At 45.8% G+C, this 21,630-nt stretch overlaps 1 protein-coding gene across 1 annotated transcript; it reads right to left on the bottom strand.

The window, feature by feature from the left end:
* Positions 1-1,293: 1,293 nt before the first annotated feature.
* On the bottom strand, positions 1,294-15,009 carry LOC140719167 (zinc-binding protein A33-like). The gene is made up of 6 exons (XM_073033588.1): positions 14,599-15,009; positions 13,532-13,627; positions 12,882-13,115; positions 12,159-12,181; positions 11,944-12,062; positions 1,294-1,912 (listed from the first exon to the last, which is right to left on the bottom strand). The coding sequence occupies exons 1-6, from the start codon at positions 15,007-15,009 to the stop codon at positions 1,380-1,382; spliced, it is 1,416 nt and encodes a 471-aa protein (XP_072889689.1). The 3' UTR covers positions 1,294-1,379.
* Positions 15,010-21,630: the final 6,621 nt, after the last annotated feature.

Raw genomic sequence — 21,630 nt, 5'->3', positions numbered from 1 at the left:
CGTTAGCATTCATTTCAAGAGGTCTAGAATACAAGAGCAAGGATGTGATGCTGAGGCTTTATAAGGCAGTGGTGAGGCTTCACCTTGAATGCTGTGAACAGTTTTGGGCCCCTCATCTTAGAAAAGATGCGGTGGTATTGGAAGGATCCAGCAGAGGAGAGGAGGTTCACAAGGATGATTCCAGGAATGAAAGGGTTATCATACGAGGAACGTTTGATGGCTCTGGGTCTGTACTCATTGGAATTCATAAAGATGGGTGGGGGGGGGGGGGTGGTGATTTCATTGAAACATTTTGAATGTTGAAAGGCCTAGACAGAGTAGATGTGGAAAGGATGTTTCCCATGGTGGGAGAGTCTAGGACAAGAGGGCACAGCCTCAGGATAGAAGGGCGCCTTTTCAAAACAGAAATGTTAAGAAATCTCTTTAGCTACAGGGTGCTGAATTTGTGGAATTTGTTGCCCCATGCAGCTATGGAGGCCAGATCATTGGGTGTATTTAAGGCAGAGATTGATAGGTTCTTGATTGGACACGGCATCAAAGGTTACGGGGTGAAGGCCAGGAACTGGGGTTGAGTAGGAGAAAGAAAATGATCAGCCATAATTGAATGGCGGAGCGGACTCAATGGGCTAGATGGCCTAATTCTGCTCCTATGTCATGGTCTATCTGATTCAAAGCAGAGATACTGGCTCTATTTGTCTCATAACAGCTTCCCAAGTTCTGCCTGGGCAGCCTGCAACCTGGTGGCATGAACACTGAATTCTCAAACTTCCGGTAGTCGCTCCCTCTCTGTCACTTTTCCTATTTAATTGTCTCTCTCCTCCTGATTCACCAACCCCATCACCCTATCTCTTTTCCCTCCTTTCCCACCCTCTCCATTGCCCATCACCCACACACTGCTCCCCACCCTCCATCTGCCCATCACCCACACACTCCTCCCCACCTCCCTCCCTTTATTCCAGGCTCCAATTTCCCCTCCTGTCAGATTCCAAAATCTTCAGCCCTTTGTCACTGACACCTCTCACCTCCCAGTATCTGACACATTTCTGCCCCTCCCTCATCTATTACCCCTCACCTGGATCCACCCGTCACCTGCCCATTTCCCTCCATAGATGTTAACTGACACGCTGGGAGACACCGGTGGTTTGCATGTTACCACCACTTGTCTCAGTTGCCCTGTACTAGTGCGGGTGGACTTTAGGACCCGGGGGAACTCAGGACCACGGCTGCTGCTGAATCCGCAGTGTTTCTGTTCCGTTGACGGATGCGGTGAACGAGTTAAAATTAATGGATCGATAATTCTCACATCGTGTTTATTTCACTCTCCGCACATTTATATTTACACTGACTTACTCCTGACTCCGGTCCCGGACCCGACCCGTTTACAGACCCGGAGCGGAACCGGAGCAGATTCTCAGCCACTGGTTTGTATCCCAAGTCCAGAAGAAAGGATAAAGTTTCTCCGTGAATTTATTCCCAGTGAAGGTGTGGAGATGGGACTTGGTCTCCGCGTTGTAAAATGAAACTGTCCCGGACTCGTAACTGAGATAAACTCCCACCCTCCCGGGGATGGGACCGGCAAGGAGACGGGGCTCAGGGGAGGTGAAAACCCGCATCACGTCATCAACCCGCGCGATGATCCAGAATCTGGTCTCCGGACTCGGTCTGACCCATCCCTTCCTCTCCACAGACTCTGCGGCGACTCCCAGATACCAGCCCCGATTCCCCGTCACCTCCACCTCCCAGTAATGTCTCCCCGATGTGAATCCCTCCGATCCCAGCACACAAGCCCAGTATGTGAACCTCTTCCCGGTGTCAGGGAGATCCCTCCAGGTCCCGGTGTATCTCACACTCTTCCGATCCTCAGACACCTCGAGCCCCGGATTCGCCGCTTCCACATCCAGGGTGACAGAGACTGGGGGGAGAAGCAGAGAATTAGAGAGTGCCCGGGATCGGGGGGGAGACTCGGGCAGCGCGGCCCCGGGGATCGGGGGGAGACTCGGGCAGCGCGGCCCCGGGATCGGGGGGAGACTCGGGCAGCGCGGCCCCGGGGATCGGGGGGAGACTCGGGCAGCGCGGCCCCGGGGATCGGGGGGAGACTCGGGCAGCGCGTCCCCGGGGATCGGGGGGAGACTCGGGCAGCGCGGCCCCCGGGATCGGGGGGAGACTCGGGCAGCGCGGCCCCGGGATCGGGGGGAGACTCGGGCAGCGCGGCCCCGGGGCCCCGCTGGGCCTCAGGCACAGTCGGGTGGCCGACAGAAACCTTTCCCGGGGTTTTACCCAAACACAACGGATGAACAACGAGCATCTTCCCAAGAATTTACTCGACATGGAGAGCGGATTTTTCCCGATCAACACACACAGAATTCTGGAGGAGCTCAGTGGGTCAAGCAGCATGTGTTAAGTGTTTCAAGGTTTCAAGGTATTTCCTCAAAAATGGAAAGAAAGGGGGATAACAGTAGATAGATGTGAGGAATGGATGGAGCAACAGCTGGATGAGGTGAATGAACATTTAAAATGGAGCTGAGGCCGAATTCATTCGTGCTGACCAACTTATTCTATTGATCTAGTTCCACTTGCCTACATTTGCCATTATTCCTTTAAAGCTTTCCTACCCACGTACCTGTCCAAGCAACAAATACAAAATGCTGGAGGAACCCAGCAGTCCAGGCCAACATCCACGGAAAAAAGTAAAGTCAACGTTTTGGGCTGAGACCCTTTATCAGGACTGAAGAGGAAGGGGGAGGGTGGGAAGGAGAAGGCTGGTAGGTGCCAGGTGAAAAACCAGTAAGGGGAAAGATCAAGGGGGGGGGCAGGGGAAGCAGGGAGGGGATAGGCCGGAGAGGTGAAGAAGGAATGTAAGGGGAAAGCACTATGGGTAGTAGAAGAAGACAGAATCAGGAGAGAGGTGATAGGCAGTTGGAGAATTCGATGTTCATATCAGGGGCTGGAGACTACCCAGACGGTATATGAGGTGTTGCTCCTCCACCCTGAGTTTGGCCTCATCATGGCAGTAGAGGAGGCCATGTATGGACATATCCGAATGGGAATGTGAAGCAGAGTTGAAGTGGGTGGAAACCGGGAGATCCTGTCTGTTGTGGCGGACGGAGCGGAGGTGCTCGACGAAGCGGTCCCCCAATCTGCGTCTGGTCTCATCGATGTAGAGGAGGCCAGACCGGGAGCACCGGCTGCAATAGATGACTCCAACAGACTCACGAGTGAAGTGTTGCCTCACCTGGAAGGACTGTTTGGGGCCCTGAATGGTGGTAAGAGAGGAGGTGTAGGGACAGGTGTAGCACTTACGCTTGCAGGGTAAGTACCAGGTGGGAGATCTGTGGGGAGGGACGTGTGGACCAGGCAGTCGCGGAGGGAACGATCCCTGCAAAAAGCAGAGAGGGGTAGAGAGGGAAAGATGTGCTTAGTGGTGGGGTCCTGTTGAAGGTGGCAGAAGTTGCGGAGGATAATATGCTGGATCCGGAGGCTGGTGGGGTGGTAGGTGAGGACAAGGGGGACACGGTCCCTGTTGTGGTGACGGGAGGATGGGGTGAGGGCCGAAGTGCGGGAAATGGAGGAGATGTGGGTGAAACCTGGAGGAGGAGGGATGAAGTAACAAGCTGGTAAGTTAATTGGCAAGATGAGCTGAGAGAGGGAAAAGGGGATGGGAAATGGAGAAGGGGGAGGTACGGTTTGGGGGAATTACCGGAAGTTTAAGAATGATGTTCTTGTCATCAGGTTGGAGACTCCCCAAATGGAATATAAGGTGTTGTTCCTCCAACCCAAGTGTGGCCTTATTCTGACAGTAGAGGATATATCAGAATGGGAATCGGGAGTGGACACTGGGAGATCTTGTTCTAGCGGATGGAGCGTAGATGCTCGGTGAAGCGGTCTCCCAAACTACGTCAGGTCTCACCGATACAAAGGAGGCCACACTGGACACAGTGTCTGACCCCAACAGACTCACAGATCAAGTGTCCCCTCAGATGGAAGGACTGTTTAGGGCCCTGGATGGTAGTGCGAGAGAATGTGTAGAGGCAAGTGTAGCACGTTACCCTTGCAAGGATCAGTGCCAGGATGGAGATCTGTGGGGAGGGACGAACAGAGAAGGGAGTTGCGTGGGGCAGGAGGGAAAAAAAAATGCTTGGTGGTGGAATCTCATTGGAGGTGGCAGAGTTTCAGAGAATTATTTGGTGGATGCAGAGTCTGGTGGGATGGTAGATGAGGACAAGAGGAACCCTATCCCTGGTAGGGTGGTGAAGGATGGAGTAAGAGCAGACGTGCGTGAAATGGAAGAGATGCGGTTGAGGGTAGTGTTGACGGTGGAGGAAGGGAAGCCCCTTTCTTTGAAAAAGGAGGACATGTCCTTTGTTGTAGAATGAAAAGCCTCATCCTGAGAGCAGAATCGGAGGCGACAGAGGAATTGAGAGATTGGATTCGCATTTTTACAAGTAGCAGGGCGGGATGAGGTATGGTCCAGGTAGCTGTGAGAGTCCATTTATATTAGACATTTGTGGATAAGCTGTCACCAGAGATAGAGACAATGAGATCAAGAAAGGGAAGGGATGTATTGGAAATGGACCAGGCGAATTTGAGGGCAGGGTGGAAATTGGAGGCAAAGTGGATGAAATCAACATGTTCAGCACAAGTGCGAAGCAACACCAATACAGTTATTGATGTAGCATAGGAAAAGTCACCAGTGTAGGACTGCAACATAGACTGTTCCATGTAGCCAACAAACAGGTGGGCATCACTGGGGCCCACGTGAGTGTCCATGGCTACACCTTCTGTCTAAGTGAAGCGGGAGGATCCAAAGGAGAAACTGTTGAGATTGAGGACGTTCCGCTGAGCGGAGGAGAGTGGTGGTGGAGGGGAACTGGTTAGTTCTGGTGACCAGAAAAAAACGGAGAGCTTTGAGGCCTTTCCTGTCCCGATGTCTTTTCAATCACTGTAACTGTATCCACCTCTACGGTTTGCTTTGGCAGCCTCCTGAGCTCCAGGAAAAAATCCCAGAATATCCAGCCTCTCCTTATAACCCAAACCCTCCAGTCCCAGTAACATCCTTGTAAATCTGTTTTATACCCTCGCAGTTTAATAACATCCTTCCTGTAGAAAGATCACCAGCACTGTACAGAGTGATCCAAATCATAAAGACAAGCTGGGTATCCCTGATTAGTCCTCACCCTTCCGAATGAATGTAGACCCTGTCTCTCAGAGTCCCCTCCATTAATGAACCCTCCACTGACATTAGGCTCACTGGTCTGTACTTCCCAGGCTTTTCCCAACAGCCGATCTTCTATAAATGTTCAACATTAGTCTCCCTCCAGTCTTCTGGCCTCTCACTCACAGCTATCGATGACACACATATCTCCAAAATGGGCCCCACACTCTCCTCCTGAGCTTCCCACAAAGTCCTGGGATACACTTGATCAGGACCTGGGGATTTATCGACCTTTCTGCATTTTAGGACCTGCAGCACATTTGCTTCTGTAATGTGTTAGAAAATGAGGTCGATCATCTTCTGTAACACGGGGGAATTGAGGGCCCTGTGGAACTGGCACAGAAGAGGAGCTGAGCCCTGGGACTGAGAAATGATTACAGGCAGGTTTAGAAAGATACGGGCCAAATGCAGGTAAATGGACTGGGAGGTGATCTGACAGAAATATATAAGGTTATGATGGGTTAGATTGAGCAGAGGAGAAGGGGAGTGATGAGACAGGAGTCTGAAGTGACTGTGGACTGAAGATTGGTGAAAGATGGCAGGCAGCTTGTTCCAGGTAGCGGAAGGGTGGGGAGTGTGGACTGTGGAGTTGGGAGACACTGGGAAGTGAAACCAACACCAACACAGTGAAAGTTTTGATCGCTAGTCGGAGCGGGGTTGCGGGGATAGTTGGGAGATGGGAAGGTGGGAGACAGCTGTGGGAGGGTGAAAAACAGGAGCACAAAGGCCAACCTGCGCTGGAATCTTATCAGTAAAGGGGATTCCACTCTATCCACCCAAAGGGGAACTTCCCAGTGGCCTCTGACCTGATGGCATGAATATTGATTTCTTCTTTTTCTCATCCCCTCCCCTCTTCTTCTATTCCCCACTCTGGCCTTTAACCTCTTCTTACCTCCCAATCACTACTCTGGGTCCCCTCCTCCTTCCCTTTCTCTTATGGTCCACTCTCCATAGAACATTACAGCACAGAAACAGGCCTTTTGGCCCTTCTTGGCTGGCCAAACCATTTTTCTGCCTAGTCCCACTGAGCTGCACCTGGATAATATCCCTCCATACACCTCTCATCCATATACCTGTCCAAGTTTCTCTTAAATGTTAAAAGTGAGCCCGCATTTACCACTTCATCTGGCAGCTCATTCCACACTCCCACCACTCTCTGTGTGAAGAAGCACCCCCCCCCCCAATGTTCCCTTTAAACTTTTCCCCCTCCACCCTTAACCCATGCCCTGTTTTTGTTTCCTCCACTAGCCTCAGTGGAAAAAGCCTGCTTGCACTCATTCTATCTATACCCATCATAATTTTATACACCTCTATCAAATCACCCCTCATTCTTCTACGCTCCAGGGAATAAAGTCCTAACCTATTCAACCTTTCTCTGTAACTCAGTTTTTCAAGTCCCGGCAACATCCTTATAAACCTTCTCTGCACTCTTTCAAACAACACACACAAAATGCTGGTGAAACGCAGCAGGCTAGGCAGCATCTATAGGAAAAAGTACAGTTGACGTTTTGGGCCGAAACCCTTTGTCAGGACTAACTGAAACAAAGGGTCTCGGCCCGAAACGTCGACTGTACTTCTTCCTATAGATGCTGCCTGGCCTGCTGCGTTCCACCAGCATTTTGTGTGCGTTGCTTGAATTTCCAGCATCTGCAGATTTCCTCGTGTCTGCACTCTTTCAACCTTGTAATCCCTGTAATCTTGAATCCTGTAATTCGGTGACCAAAACTGCACACAATACTCCAAATTCGGCTTCACCAATGTCTTATACAACCTCACCATAACATTCCAACTCTTATTCTCAATACTTTGATTTATAAAGGCAATGTGCCAAAAGCTTTCGTTACAACCCTATCTACCTGTGACGCCACTGTTAGGGAATTATGTATCTGTATTTCCAGATTCCTCTGTTCTACTGCACTTCTCAGTGTCCAACCATTTACCTTGTATGTTCTACCTTGGTTTGTCCTTCCAAATTGCAATACTTCACACTTGGCTGCATTAAACTCCATCTGCCATTTGTCAGCCCATTTTTCCAGCTGGTCAAAGTCCCTCTGCAAGATTTGAAAACCTTCCTCACTGTCCACTACACCTCCAATCTTTGTATCATCAGCAAATTTGCTGATCCAATTTACCACATTATCATCCAGATCATTGATATAGATGACAAATAACAATGGACCCAGCACTGATCCCTGTGGCACACCACTGGTCACAGGCCTCCACTCAGAGAAGCAATTCTCCACTACCACTCTCTGACTTCTCCCATTGAGCCAATGTTTAATCCAGTTTACTACCTCACCATGTATACCGAGCGACAGAATCTTCCTAACTAACCTCCCATGCGGGACCTTGTCAAAGGCCTTACTGAAGTCCATGTAGACAACATCCACTGCCTTCTCTTCATCCACTTTCCTGGTAACCTCTTTGAAAAACTCTAATAGATTAGTTAAACATGACCTACCACGCACAAAGCCATGTTGACTCTCCCTAGTAAGTCCCTGTCTATCCAAATACTTGTAGATCCTAACTCCTTCCAATAAATTACCTACTACTGATGTCAAACTTACTGGCGTATAATTTCCCAGATTACTTTTAGAGCCTTTTTTAAACAATGAACAACATGAGCTATCCTCCAATCCTCCGGCACCACACCCATGGATACTGACATTTTAAATATATCTGCCAAGGCCCCCTGCAATTTCAACGCTAGTCTCCTTCAAGGTCCGAGGGAATACCCTGTCAGGTCCTGGGGATTTGTCTTCTCTGATTTGCCTCAAGACAGCAAGCACCTCCTCCTCTTCAATCTGTATAGGTTCCATGAGCTGACTACTTGTTTGCCTTAGTTCCATAGACTCATTGCCAGTTTCCTTATGTAAGGGGGTTTCTTCTTTCTTTATGTTACTGCGTGTGTTAATCAAAATGGCTTCTTGTTTGTTAAAAGTACAAATGCTTCTTTGTACTTTTGAGAGAGCTGGTGAGAGAGTGCTTTCTCTTGAAGCTTGTTTGGGTTATAATTACTGATAACGAGAATTGTATTCGTTTGTTTACCAATTGGGATAGAGGTTATACTTTCTTGTGGGTTTGTAAGCTAGTGTAGAGTGGGCTTTTAAGGAGATGGCGCGAGGGGGTTAGAAGGAGAAGAAGCGATTTTGTAAACTGGGCAACGGAACAGCCCCAAGAGGGGGTCTGAGGCCCAGGGTTTTCGGCGAGGAGAGGAGACGAGGACAGATTCATGTGGAGCGTCTGGTCAACCACTGTTGTTGGTCCCAGGCGGCGGGTCGAGGAGGTCGGAGGGGATCGAATGGTGGCAAGAAGGCTTTGTTAACTGAGCTCCAACGGGTTGTGCACGAAGTGGTTGGACTTTGATAACTTTGGCGCCTTTTTTTCCCTTTCATATTGTGTCTCTATTAAGTACATAGCTCCAGTAAGGTCTATAAAGTGTAATCATTTAGTTGCATATGGTGTTCTGTCTGTTACTTGGCGGGGTGGGGACATCACACAACATCTACACCAGCTGATTACCCAGTTTGGCGGGGCCGAAGGCTGCTCCCTCTAGACGGAAATGAGCTGAGCGAGCCTGAGGCGACCCAGGGGGCTACACTTAATAAATACAGATACAAAAAAACCCATTTAAGATCTCCACCATTTCTTTTGGCTCCATACCACTCTGATCTTCAAGAGGACCAATGTTATCCCTTACTATCCTTTTGCTCTTAACATACCTGTAGAAACTCTTAGGATTATCTTTCACCCTGACTGCCAAAGCAACCTCATGTCTTCTTTTAGCCCTCCTGATTTCTTTCTTGAGCATTTTCCTGTGGACCTTTCCTAAATTACTTTTCCAATTTATAAAGTTTAACAGTGCACAGACTTTTATGTATATTTTTATCTTCTCTTCTTAAGTGAATATGTCTTTTTTTCCGCCTAATTATCCATTGTCATCCATCAGCTTTTTTCTTTGGTAGTTGGTCGGGGGTTGACTTTTTTTTATATAAAAAATTTATTTTATGATGTTTTTGATTACAGTGTGGTATACCTTTATGTGTTATGCTATAACATTTTGATCAATTTTATTACAATATATGAATGTACACAAGTTATGTTGAGATGTATCTATGTGTTGAACTCTGTAAATCTTGGTTTTTTTCTTCTGAATAAAAATATTGTAAAAAGAGAAAAGTATTTTCTTGCACGTTTTATACTCCTCAAGCACCTTATTTGCTGCTTGTTGCCTATACCTGTCATAAAACTCTCTCTTCTTTATCAGATTTCAATATCCCTCAAAAACCAAGGTTCCTTATTCTTATTCACTTTGCCTTTAATCCTGACAGGAACATACAAACTCTGAACTCTCAAAATGTCTCCTTTGAAGGCCTCTCACTTTTCTATCACATCCTTGCCAAAGAACAACCTGTCCCAATCCACGCTTTTTAGATCCTTTCTCATTTCTTCAAATTTGGCCTTTTTCCAGTTTAGCACCTCAACCCGAGGACCAGATCTATCTTTATCCATGACCAAGTTGAAACTAATGGCGTTATGATCACTAGACTCAAAGTGTTCCCCTACACACACTTCCGTCACTTGTCCTAACTCGTACCCTAATAGGAGATCTAATATTGCATCCTCTCTAGTTGGTACCTCTATTTATTGATTTATAAAACTTTCCTGAATATATTTTACAAACTCTAACTCATCTAGACCTTTAACAGTATGGGAGTCCCAATCAATATGTGGAAAATTAAAATCCCCTACTATTACAACTTTATGTTTCCTGCAGTTGTCTGCTATCTCTCTGCAGATTTTCTCCTCCAATTCTCCCTGACTATTGGGTGGTCTATAGATAGATAGATAGATAGATAGATACTTTATTCATCCCCATGGGGAAATTCAACATTTTTTCCAATGTCCCATACACTTGTTGTAGCAAAAACTCCTTACATACAATACTTAACTCAGTAATAATATGATATGCATCTAAATCACTAACTCAAAAAGCATTAATAATAGCTTTAAAAAAAAAAAAGTTCTTAAGTCCTGGCAGTTGAATTGTAAAGCCTAATGGCATTGGGGAGTATTGACCTCTTCATCCTGTCTGAGGAGCATTGCATCGACAGTAACCTGTCGCTGAAACTGCTTCTCTGTCTCTGGATGGTGCTATGTAGAGGATGTTCAGGGTTTTCCATAATTGACCGTAGCCTACTCAGCGCCCTTCGCTCAGCTACCGATGTTAAACCCTCCAGTACTTTGCCCACGACAGAGCCCGCCTTCCTTATCAGCTTATTAACACAACCCCATTAATGGTGTTATACCTTTCCTGTTTCTCAGCTCCACCCATATGGCCTCGGTAGACAAGCCCTCTAATCTGTCCTGCCTGAGCACTGCTGTAACATTTTAATATTTTCCCTGACTAGCAATGCCACCCCCCCTTCATCCTTTTGCCTCTATCACGTCTGAAACATGGGAACCCTGGAACATTAAGCTGCCAGTCCTGCCCCTAATGGCTATAATGTCATAATTCCATGTGTCAATCCACGTTCTCAGCTCGTCTGCCTTCCCCACAACACTCCTCGCATTGAAATAGACACACCTCCGAAGATTATTACCACCACACACAACCCTTCTATTTCTGACTTTGCATGAACTTTTAATATAACTTATTTTCACCCCCGCCCCACTATCTGCTCTGGAACTCTGGTTCCCATCCTCCTGCAAATCTAGTTTAAACCCTCCCCAATAGCACTAGCAAACCTCCCTCTCCAATCAGATTCCTCCTTCTCCAGCCCTTTAACTTTCCCACCCCCCCAGCTTCACCTATCACCTTCCAGCTAGCCTCTCTCCCCTCTCCCCACCTTTTTATTCCAGCATCTCCCCTCAACAATTTTAGTCCTGAAGAAAGATCACAGCCCAAAACAGACTTTCTCACTTTGACGGAAATGGGTATATGTGGAATTTGCTGCCAAAGGTATAATTAAAATATTATAAAATCACTTTAGGCAGGTACAACAATAGGCAATGGTTAGAAGGATATGTTAGAAGGACAATGTGTGAATTGTTCAAATTGAAACCATTCACTGTGTCTGAAGAGAATAGTTTCCAGGTTACTGAGGGGACTAACAATGTGCAATGTTGAGGCTCTGACTACAATCTGCTGAACCTTCTTGTGAATGTGTGTGATGGAGATTTGCCAGACCAGTTATGCTGTGTCCACCAGTGTTAATGCTGATTGGTGTGTCCGGGCTCAGTCTCAATGTGGTGGTTTGATCACAACAGTGAGACTCGCGAGTCCAGCAGGGGGCAGAGCTGAGTCAATCAGACTGCGGTCACGGACAGGTCAGACAGGGTGAGTGGCTCGAAGGACTGGTGTGTTATTCTGACAATCCCCGTCACCACAGTGATACCAGATTTTAACCCCTTTAATGTAATTAATGAAACGTTAATTCCAGAGCTACTGTGGCAGGATTCAAGCGCATGCATTGACATATTTTCCCAGTATGAATGGGATCAGGATGCAGTGGTTCATCTGATAGTCCCGTGAATTGGTTATATTTTGACCCAGTGTTGGTGTGTTCAGGGGTCTGACATCTCCAGATGACCATGTGACAGTGATACCTCCCTGCAGGTGGGGTTAGGGCCAGAATACACTTCACTTCCCTATTATTACAGCCAAATTTTGTGTCCAATTATTAATTAATTGTGTCTGAAACAAGAACAAATGAATCTGTATGTTTTACCTCGCTTAATGCCATTAAACGCTTCTCCCAATGCTGTGTCGACCAAATAGGGGTGATAGAATTTTCCAGCCAGTAGGGCACCGTCTGTCACTGACAATGTCTGGGCATCATCACTGCTCCTGTAAATATTACACAGCTGGTTATAAACTGAACATAAGTGATATTTGAACTATTTTACAAATCCATACAGAGTTTCAGTCAAGACCATGTCCTACCTCCTCTTCCGACGAGCTTCCTCCTGAAATAAATAAAACACAGATCTCAATTGACTGAGATGACCGTCGGCATCCGAACAGCAGGAATCTGAGACAAGTTATTACAAGCTGCTGAAAATTCCCACTTACTCCCACTGACACACACGGAGAAAGAGGGAGACTGAACCACGGGAGAAAGTATTAGGAATGTTTATGAAATTTATACCATAACTGAGAGGATGGAACTTACAGGAGAGACTGGACAGGTTGTGTATTTTTATCTGGATACAATGTCAGGGAGGATCAGATGAGGGAATTTTACATTCCAAATGGATTTGATGGGGTGGAATGGAGAAAATATTTCTGCTTGTGTCAGCCCAAAAGTCAAAGACAAAACATCAGTTGGTTGTTAATACCACAAAAATGTGGTGAGGAGAGTATCAGAACCACACTCACAGCCTGTGACTGTAACTGGATGTTACTCTGAGTCTCAGGGGATATTATACGTGGGAATCACAGAAACGAACACCAGCTCAGTGCTCTGATCAGAGTAACTCATTCCTGAGAAGGTTGCAGACTGTCCTGTGATGTACAGATGTTGTGGGAGGCCGGTTTGGGACAATGACAATTCTAAACAGTCAAGACGTTGACATGGTGGAAATCAGTTTCCAACTACAGTATTTGTGATAAATTACATCATTTTGTGACTGGGCACTTTTACAGAAACAAACTGAAATCTCTCACCATGAGGAATGTGATATTTTCCTGTTGATCCATCTGTTCCTGTAACTTTGAGATTTCCTCCTGGATAGAATTTAAATTCTCTTGAATCTCTTGAAGATTTTTTTCCATTTGATTCAGAATCCTCTCCTCTTCTTCCCTGAGATCTCGGAGTGTGTGCTGCTCTTTCTCAGTGAGAACCCGGCGCAGTTCAGCAAAATGGGATGTGATCTGGGACTGAAGGCTGTGTGACTGTTCCTGTCAATGAAAGGAGAGGCTAGTTTACTATTTGAGGCTATTTTTTGTATTTCCTTCTGACATGGAAGGTAACCATTCAGCCCATTAAAGTCTATGCTGGTTCTCAGAACAATCCCCTCCATCACATTCCCCCACGTCTCCCTGAAACATATACTCCGTCTCTGACTCGCTAACTCTGACCTGAATCACAGACCACCCAACGTCGCAAGGTTAATTACAGTCACCAATTTACCGTTCAACCATGCAATGTCGGCTAAAGGAAGGTACTGGTTACGGGGAGAACATGCAAACTCCACACAGACGGCTCCAGGGGTCAGGATCGATCCCAGGTTACTGGAGCTGCGATACTCTGCTATTCTGCATTAAATGGAACAAAACTACACAGCGAATTTGTAAATTCTGCTCAGGAGCCTCACCCGAACTCCAGAAATCTTCTCTTTCTGTTGTTGCTCCATTTCCTCGAAGTTTGATTTCTTTTTCGTGAGAGAGTCTAAAGAAGATTTAATCTGACCCTGGGAATCAGAGAGTAAAGAAATTAGACCAAAATATTCCTTTAGATAAAATTAAAAACCTTTGGGAACAAGATTTACAGATTTCAATTTCTGAGGACACTTGGAATGAAATTTTTTAAATTGGTTAATACCTCATCGTTATATGCCCATTATTCTCTTCTACAATTTAAACTGGTTCATAGAGCCCATAAGTCTAAAGATTAGCTGTCTCATTTTTATTCGGATATATCTCCCTATTGTGATAGATGTAATAATGGAGACGCCTCACTAATCAATATGTTTTGGGCTTGTCCGAGTCTTAAAAAATATTGAAGGAAGTATTTCAAACTTTTTCGGTGCTTTTTAAAGTAAATTTTAAACGTAATCCTATGACTGCCTTATTTGGTATTGTTGGAGGAAATTATATTATTTTGGAGACACATGATTTGTATATTTTGGCCTTTATTTCTCTAATAGCCGGGAGGGTATTGTTGCTTATGTGGAAGGATGCCACTCTGCCTACTCATACTCATTGGTTACATGATGTTATGTCTTGCTTAAATTTAGAGAAGATTCGTTGTTCAATTTCTGAACCTGGACAAGATTTTTTAACACTGTGGGGACCTTTTTTAAATTACTTTCAAAATCTTTGATTTGCTAATAAGTACAGATGTTGGCTAATAATATGTTTCACTATATGTTAAGGCTTTTTTCCTTTTCTTTTTTTTAAGCAAACAGCTGTTTTTTCTGGTAGTCGGTTTAGATTTTTTGTATAATGAAATTATTTCTTTTCAATTTTATGTTTAAATTTAATCCATATGGATATAGAGCAATTACACATAATATGTGATTTCAGTATATTGTAATCGATATATATCATATATCTTACTGTACCCTGTATTCTTTTATGTAGATATTAATAAAAGTATTGAAAAAGAAAGACCAAAATATTCAACTAAGTAAACAGCTGATCAAAACCTGGTTAGTTTTACCTTGTAGATTTCAACGGCTTCGCTAACCGGCATGAAGTTGTGAGACTTGTGATCCCGCGCAGTCGCACAGATCAGGCAGATCAGTGTCTTGTCCGTCTCACAAAACAGCTTCAGTTCTTCCTCATGTTTCTCGCAGTGAAGTTTATTTTCCTTCTCTTTCGGATTCAGGTTTAGTTTTCGAGCTTTCTCAGACAGATTTGCTAAGGCCCGACTGGCCCTGAGGGTGCGGTCCGCAAACTCCGCTCTACATTCCGGGCAGGAGTTTCTCTCCTCCCTTTCCCAACACTGTGTGATACAGGAGCGGCAGTAGTTGTGTCCACACTCCAGTGACACCGGATCGGTGAAGAAATCCAGGCAGATGGGACAAATTGCCTCCTCGGTTAAACTCTCGACCTGTCCTTTCGAAGCCATGTTAACTCCCGGTACTTCCGGGTTCAGGATCCTTTCACTTTCGGGGAGCTGCTGAACGCCTGCGATACCGCGACTGCCCACCAGGGGCGCTGCAGTCTCGGAAATGAATGTTCCTTTTCAGTGAAGCAGGAATCGTGTTCATTTCCACAGCAGCGATCAGAAACACATTAAACAAGTCTAACATAGATAAAGCCGGAGAGAAGAGCTTGGTTCAGTCTATGGCAGAAATGAAGGGACAAGTCCTGAAAATATGTTTTAGTGGCCACTACAGAAACCTGGTTGCAAGGTGGAGATGCCTGGGAATTAAAAATCCAAGGGTATCAGGTAACACGGACAGATAGGCAGGAAGGCAGAGGAGGTGGGGTGGCGCTCTTGATTAGGGATGAGATCAGGGCGATTGTGAGAGACAATATAAGATCTACGGAGCAGATTGTTGAAGGGAAAAAATCATGGTGTTGTCTATTGGCAGTGGCAGAGGTGATTAATCAGGAAGTAACTGAGGCTTGTAAGAACTGAACGGCTCATGGGAGGTTTTAACTTTCACAAAGATTGGGTGAAACAGGTTGGTCAAGGAAGTCTTGAAGAGGACTTCATAAAATTCGTCCGTGATGGCTTTCTTGAGCAGCATGTTAGCGAACCTACAAGGGTAAATGTTTTCTTAAATCTAGTCCTGTGCAATGAGACAGGTAAGATTAACGATCTTGTAGGCAGGGATCCTCTTGGAAAGAGTGATGATAGTATGATTGAATTTCGCATTCAGATGGAGGATGAAATAGTTAGATCTAAAGCTAGTGCATTATGCTTTAACAAGGGAGACTACAACGGGATGAGGGAGGAGTTGGCTCGTGTGGTTTGGGAGCACAGGCTATTTGGTAGGACAGCTAAGGAACAGTGGAATTCTTCCAAATAGATTTTTTCACAGTGCTCAACAAAAGTATATTCCAATCAAAAGTAAGAACAGTAAGTGTGGGGAGAGCCAGCCTTGGATAACTGAGGAAATAAAAGATAGTATCAAATTTAAAGCTCATGCGTCCCTTGGAAGATGAGAAGGGGAAATTGGTATTGGGTGATGAGGAAACGGCTGAGGCATTGAACGACTATTTTGTGTCACTCTTCATGGTGGAGGACACATCTAATATGCCAAAGACGGATGTTACTAACGAAGTGGGTGGTGAGGACCTCGATAAGATCACTGTCACTAAGGAGATAATGATTCAGAGGGTCTGAAGGTTGGTAAGTCCCCTGGTCCTGATGGGATGCATCCCAGGGTGCTTAAGGAATTGGCGGAGGTTATAGTAGACGCGTTGGCAATCATTTATCAAAACTCTCTAGACTCTGGGCAGGTCCTGGCGGACTGGAAGACAGCAAATGTCATGCCACTTTTTAAAGAAGGATGTAGGCAAAAGATGGGCAACTGTAGGTCAGTTAGCTTAACATCATTAGTCGAGAAAATGCTTGAAGCTGTCATTAAGGAAGAAATAGCGAAACATTTAGAAAGGAGTGGTTCCATTAGACAGACACAGCATGGATTCAGAAAGGGCAGGTCCTGTTTGACAAACTTACTGGAGTTCTTTGAGGACATAATGAATGCAGTGGATAGAGGGGAACAGGTGGATGTCATATACTTGGATTTCCAGAACGCGTTCGATAAGGTGCCGCACAAGAGGCTGATAAATAAGATACGGATGCGTGGAGTCGGAGGAAGTGTATTGGCGTGAATAGTGGATTGGTTAACAAATAGAAGGCAGAGAGTTGGTATAAATGGGTGTTTCTCGGGTTGGCAGTCAGTGGTGAGTGGGGTGCTGCAGGGGTCGGTGCCAGGCCCACAGCTGTTTACCATTTACATTGATGATTTGGAAAAAGGGACTGAGTGTAGCGTAGCAAAATTTGCCAATGACACTAAACTGAGTGGAAAAACACATTGTACAGAGGACGTGGAGAATCTGCAGAGGGATATAGATAGGTCATGTGAGTGGGCCAAGGTCTGGCAGATGGAATACAACGTTGGTAAATGCGAGATCATCCACTTTGGAAAGAATAATAGAAGAGCAGATTATTATTTAAATGGTGAAGGATTGCAGCATGCTGTTGTGCAGAGGGACTTGGGAGTGCTTGTTCATGAATCGCAAAATGTTGGCTTGCAGGTACAACAGGTTATTAAGAAGGCAAACGGAATGTCGGCCTTCATTGCTAGAGGGATTGAATTCAAGAGCAGGGAGGTCATGCTGCAACTATACAGGGTACTGGTGAGTCCGCAGCTGGAGTACTGTGTGCAGTTCTAGTCACCATACTTGAGGAAGGATATACTGGCTTCGGAACCAATGCAGAGGAGGTTCACCAGGTTGATTCTGGGGATGAAGGGGTTAACCTATGAGGAGAGATTGAGTTGCCTGGAACTATATTCTCTGGAGTTCAGAAGAATAAGAGAAAATCTTATAGAAACATGCCAAATTTCAAAAGGGATAGGTAAGATAGAAGTAGGAAAGTTGTTTCCATTGGTAGGTGAGACTAGAACTAGAGGACAATGCCTCAAGATTCAGGAGAGAAGATTTAGGACAGAGATGAGGAGAAACTGTTTTTCCCAGAGAGTGGTGAACCTGTGGAATTCTCTGCCCAGGGAAGCAGTTGAGGCTTCTTCACTAAATATATTTAGGATAGAGTTAGGTAGGTTTTTACACAGTAAAGGAATTAAGGGTCATGGGGGAAAGGCAGGTAGATGGAGCTGAGTTTATGGACAGATTAGCCATGATCTTATTGAATGGTGGGGCAGACTCGATGGGCTGAATGGCCTCCTGCTCCGATTCCTTATGTTCTCATGAAGAGAGAGACACAGAGACTGTGGTTGCAGGAATCTGGACGGAGAATAGAGCAGCTGAGGAACTCAGAGGGTCAGACAGCATTTGTGGAGAAAAATGGACAGAAGATATTCCGGGTTGAGACAGTCCAGGTGACGGATCTCAAACCGAAATGTCGATTGTCCATTTCTCTGCACAGATGCTGCCTGACCCTCGGTGTTCCTCCAAAAGCTCATTTTGTTTAGTTTGAGGACTGAAGATAGTCAGAGGTGTAAATACGATGGTGAAAGGTAAATGTATTGCAACTATTAAATCAGTTAATGGTATGGGACACGGGATGTGGAGTTAATCTGCTGTGAGGAGACTGATGCTGTGCCGATGACAAAGATGTGTCTGCAGGAATCACCACAGGACTGGACATTGTACGTCACAGTGTGGAAAACATTCAACTCCTGATTTCCATTTCCCTTCTTGACTTCACCACTAAACTCTAAACGTCCAGTCTCGCTTGTTCTGAACAGGGCCTTCTTCCTAAATTTTGTGTGTGTTGAATGATAAGAATTATTTTGTTTCTGTTCTGCAACTACTGCAGACTTTTGATATTTCTATTCGTATTGCATTTGTGTTGGTTCTAATGAGGTGTTTTCTTGTGGCCTTGAACACGTGTGCAGCATCCGCTTTATCTGTGAATGTATATGTGAATACCCTGAGCTGAATCAGAAAATAATACAGACTGAATCTTAAATATAATTTTCTTTATACCCTGTCCGGCCAGCAGGAGGTGGAATTGCTCCAGTTATTTGCTCTCACTCTCTGCTTTCGCCCAGTTGGGACAGAGTGTGTCAACAGATGCCAAATGCACACTAGCCACTCCCGACTGTCCAGCAGGGGTTGTGGGGAATTACGCTGGTCCATGCCCCCGTCTCCTTACCAGGGAGTGAGCATCACAGACTGAGGGTATCACAATCGAAACCCTCTTATTTCCTTGGCTGTGTAATGTTACGTAACCCGTAACTGGGTGTCAGACCAGCAAAGATAGAAGTATCCTTTGGAGTCTGGTGGTACTATATTCAAAAGTGTTTATTAGTAAAGTAAGCAAAACAATACCAATAATGCAAGTATACATATAACACAAGTTAGCAATAATAAACCTAAAAGTGTAGGAATAATAATAAGTAATAATCAACAAGCTCTATCGATGTCTAGGGGTAAATGAATTGTCATAGAAAAGTATAAAGTTCAGTTCAGTTCATGCACTGAGGTAGGTATAGTTGTGGTGTGGTAATCGTTGGAGAGAGAGAGAGAGAGAGAGAGAGAGAGAGAGAGAGAGAGAGAGAGAGAGAGAGAGAGAGAGAGAGAGAGAGAGAGAGAGAGAGAGAGAGAGAGAGAGAGATGTAACAGCTGCAGCAGGCAAACCTTTCTGTGGCTTTTTGATTCCGTTGTACCGTTGTGGTCGTTCGGCTATGACCCCTCTGTCCTTCAGCTAGACCGTTCTTCTGTGGTGGACTCATCACTCTGGCATGAGTGGACACACACACAAGTCCCCACCGGTCCTGCCGTTACACTGAGAGCTTTACTAACCGATCTACTGATTCGGTCTCCGATGCCCCCACCTTTCTGTGGGTTCACAACCCTCAGTCAGGGTCCACTGGTGTGTCTGAGGGGTGTCTCTCCAGACCTGTCTTTTATCCCTACTAACGGGGTCCCAGCTATCCATCAACTCTGAATGACTGTGTCCATCAAATCAGGCCACTCCTGCAGTCTCCTGAGGAATGTTAACGAGCAAAATAATGTCCTTGTAACGGAAAGGTAAACAATCCAGGAAGAGTCACAATACAATAAATCAGCAGCCTCCCTCTCTCTTATCTGTTGCAGATATTTTTGCCTGTGTTTCGTCTCTCACTCTCCTATGAGTGAGCATAGCAACAGAAATAGTTCATGGTTCTCAGGGAGGGGGATGGTTAACTCTGTACCCCATTGTCCATCAGGTCTATTCATCACTCATAACAGTAAATCTCAGGAAGATACTGTCCAGTCCCGTCAAATTTGTGAGATTGAGTCGGCTCTCCCACCCAAACCCCGGTTTGTGTGGATGCTGTGTAATTTGCTGCCCTGTTAGATATTAGTGCCACGGAGTAACCGACAGTACACTGCATTCAAATAAAGGAAATATATTTATGAACCTTATCTTAACTAAAGGGTTAGTAAAGAAAAACTAATTAAAATAGCCCTTCTCTTTTTGTTTTCCAAATGTCAGTCAAATGTTCACAAGTTGGAGCTCAACGTTTCACCATATTCACCGATCCTCAATCGGTCTCGGCACCGGACCATCGAATCACGGTCCCGCACCAGATCGAATCTCACGACCTGTTCCCTCCAGCATCTTCTTTCTTCATCTACCCCTGAACAAAAGCCCCAAGCCCAACTTCAGTGTCCCTCACCAGAAAAACCTCCCCTAGTTCCACCATCCTGACTGGATGACACACATTCCTCATCATCCCTTATCTTGAACAATGAGCCGAACAGGCTGAGAGCAGAACAGACTGATCTCACAGAGCTGCTGAATGAAATACCTACCGCAGAACAGGAAAAACGTGACCCAGGGCGTTACACAAGGTACAGAAGTCTGGGAACACGGTGACTCAGCAGCTGTCGAGGCAAAAGTCAGCAAGAGCTGACACAGGCATTATAGACAGTCAGAGTCTCTTTATCCTCAGCGTGGGAAAGTCAGATACTACAGGGAGTGAATATAAGGTGAGAGGAGAAGGTTTAAAGCAGATTGATGAGGCAAGTTTATTTTTTACACAGAGAATGGTCGGTGTAGGTGCCTATGTTGTCGGGAGGTGGTGGAAACAGATACAACAACAACATTTCAGTGGCATTCAGACAGACACATGAACAGACAGGGAATGGCAGGTTGTGGCCAGATACAGGCCACACCTGGACACATCAGGATGCTCTTTATCAAAGCCAGCTCAGCATTCAATACTGTCATCCTCTCAAAACTAATCACTAAACTTCAAGATCTTGGCCTCAATAACTTCTTGTGCAAATGGATCCTCAATTTCTGCACTTGCCCACCCTTGTCTGGTCAGATTGGCAACATCTCCTCCACAATCTCCATCAGCACAGATGCACCACGAGGCTGTGTTCTTGGACCCTGCTCAACTCGATTTACACTCCTGACTGTGGCTGAGCACAGCTCCAATGCCAGGGTTAAGTTTGCTGGTGACACCACTATCTCAGGCCAGTCAAAGGTGGTGATGAATCAGCATATCGCAGGAGATTGAAAATCTGGCTGAGTGGCACCAGAACAACAACCTCTTAATGTCAGCAAGACTGAGGAGCTGATTATTGACCGGGAAGAGGAAACTAGAGCTCCAAGAACCAGTCCACACTGGAGGATCGGAGGTGGAGAGGGTTGGCCAGTTTAAATTCCTCGGTGTTATCATTTCAGAGGAACTGACCGGGGCCCGGAACGATTCAGTACAATTATGAAGAAAGCAGACAGCGTGTCTACTGTTTCCTCTGGGGTTAGCGAAGATTCAGCACAACATGTAAAACCTTGACAAACTTATATAGGTAAGTGGTGGAGAGCATATTGACTGGCTGCATCACAGTCTGGTCTGGAATCACCAATACCCCAGCACTGAGCACATCTACACAGACCATTGTTGCAGGAAAGCTGCACACCCCCACCACCCGGCCCATGCTCTCTTCCCACTGCTGCCATCAGGACCCACATGATCCAGTTCAGATTCACCCTAACCCTAACCCCCACCACCCGGCCCATGCTCTCTTCCCACTGCTGCCATCAGGACCCACA

The sequence above is a fragment of the Hemitrygon akajei genome, chromosome 2 (genome assembly GCF_048418815.1).
Source record: "Hemitrygon akajei chromosome 2, sHemAka1.3, whole genome shotgun sequence".
Classification (NCBI taxonomy): domain Eukaryota; kingdom Metazoa; phylum Chordata; class Chondrichthyes; order Myliobatiformes; family Dasyatidae; genus Hemitrygon; species Hemitrygon akajei.
This window is presented reverse-complemented; position numbering and strand designations above follow the sequence as displayed.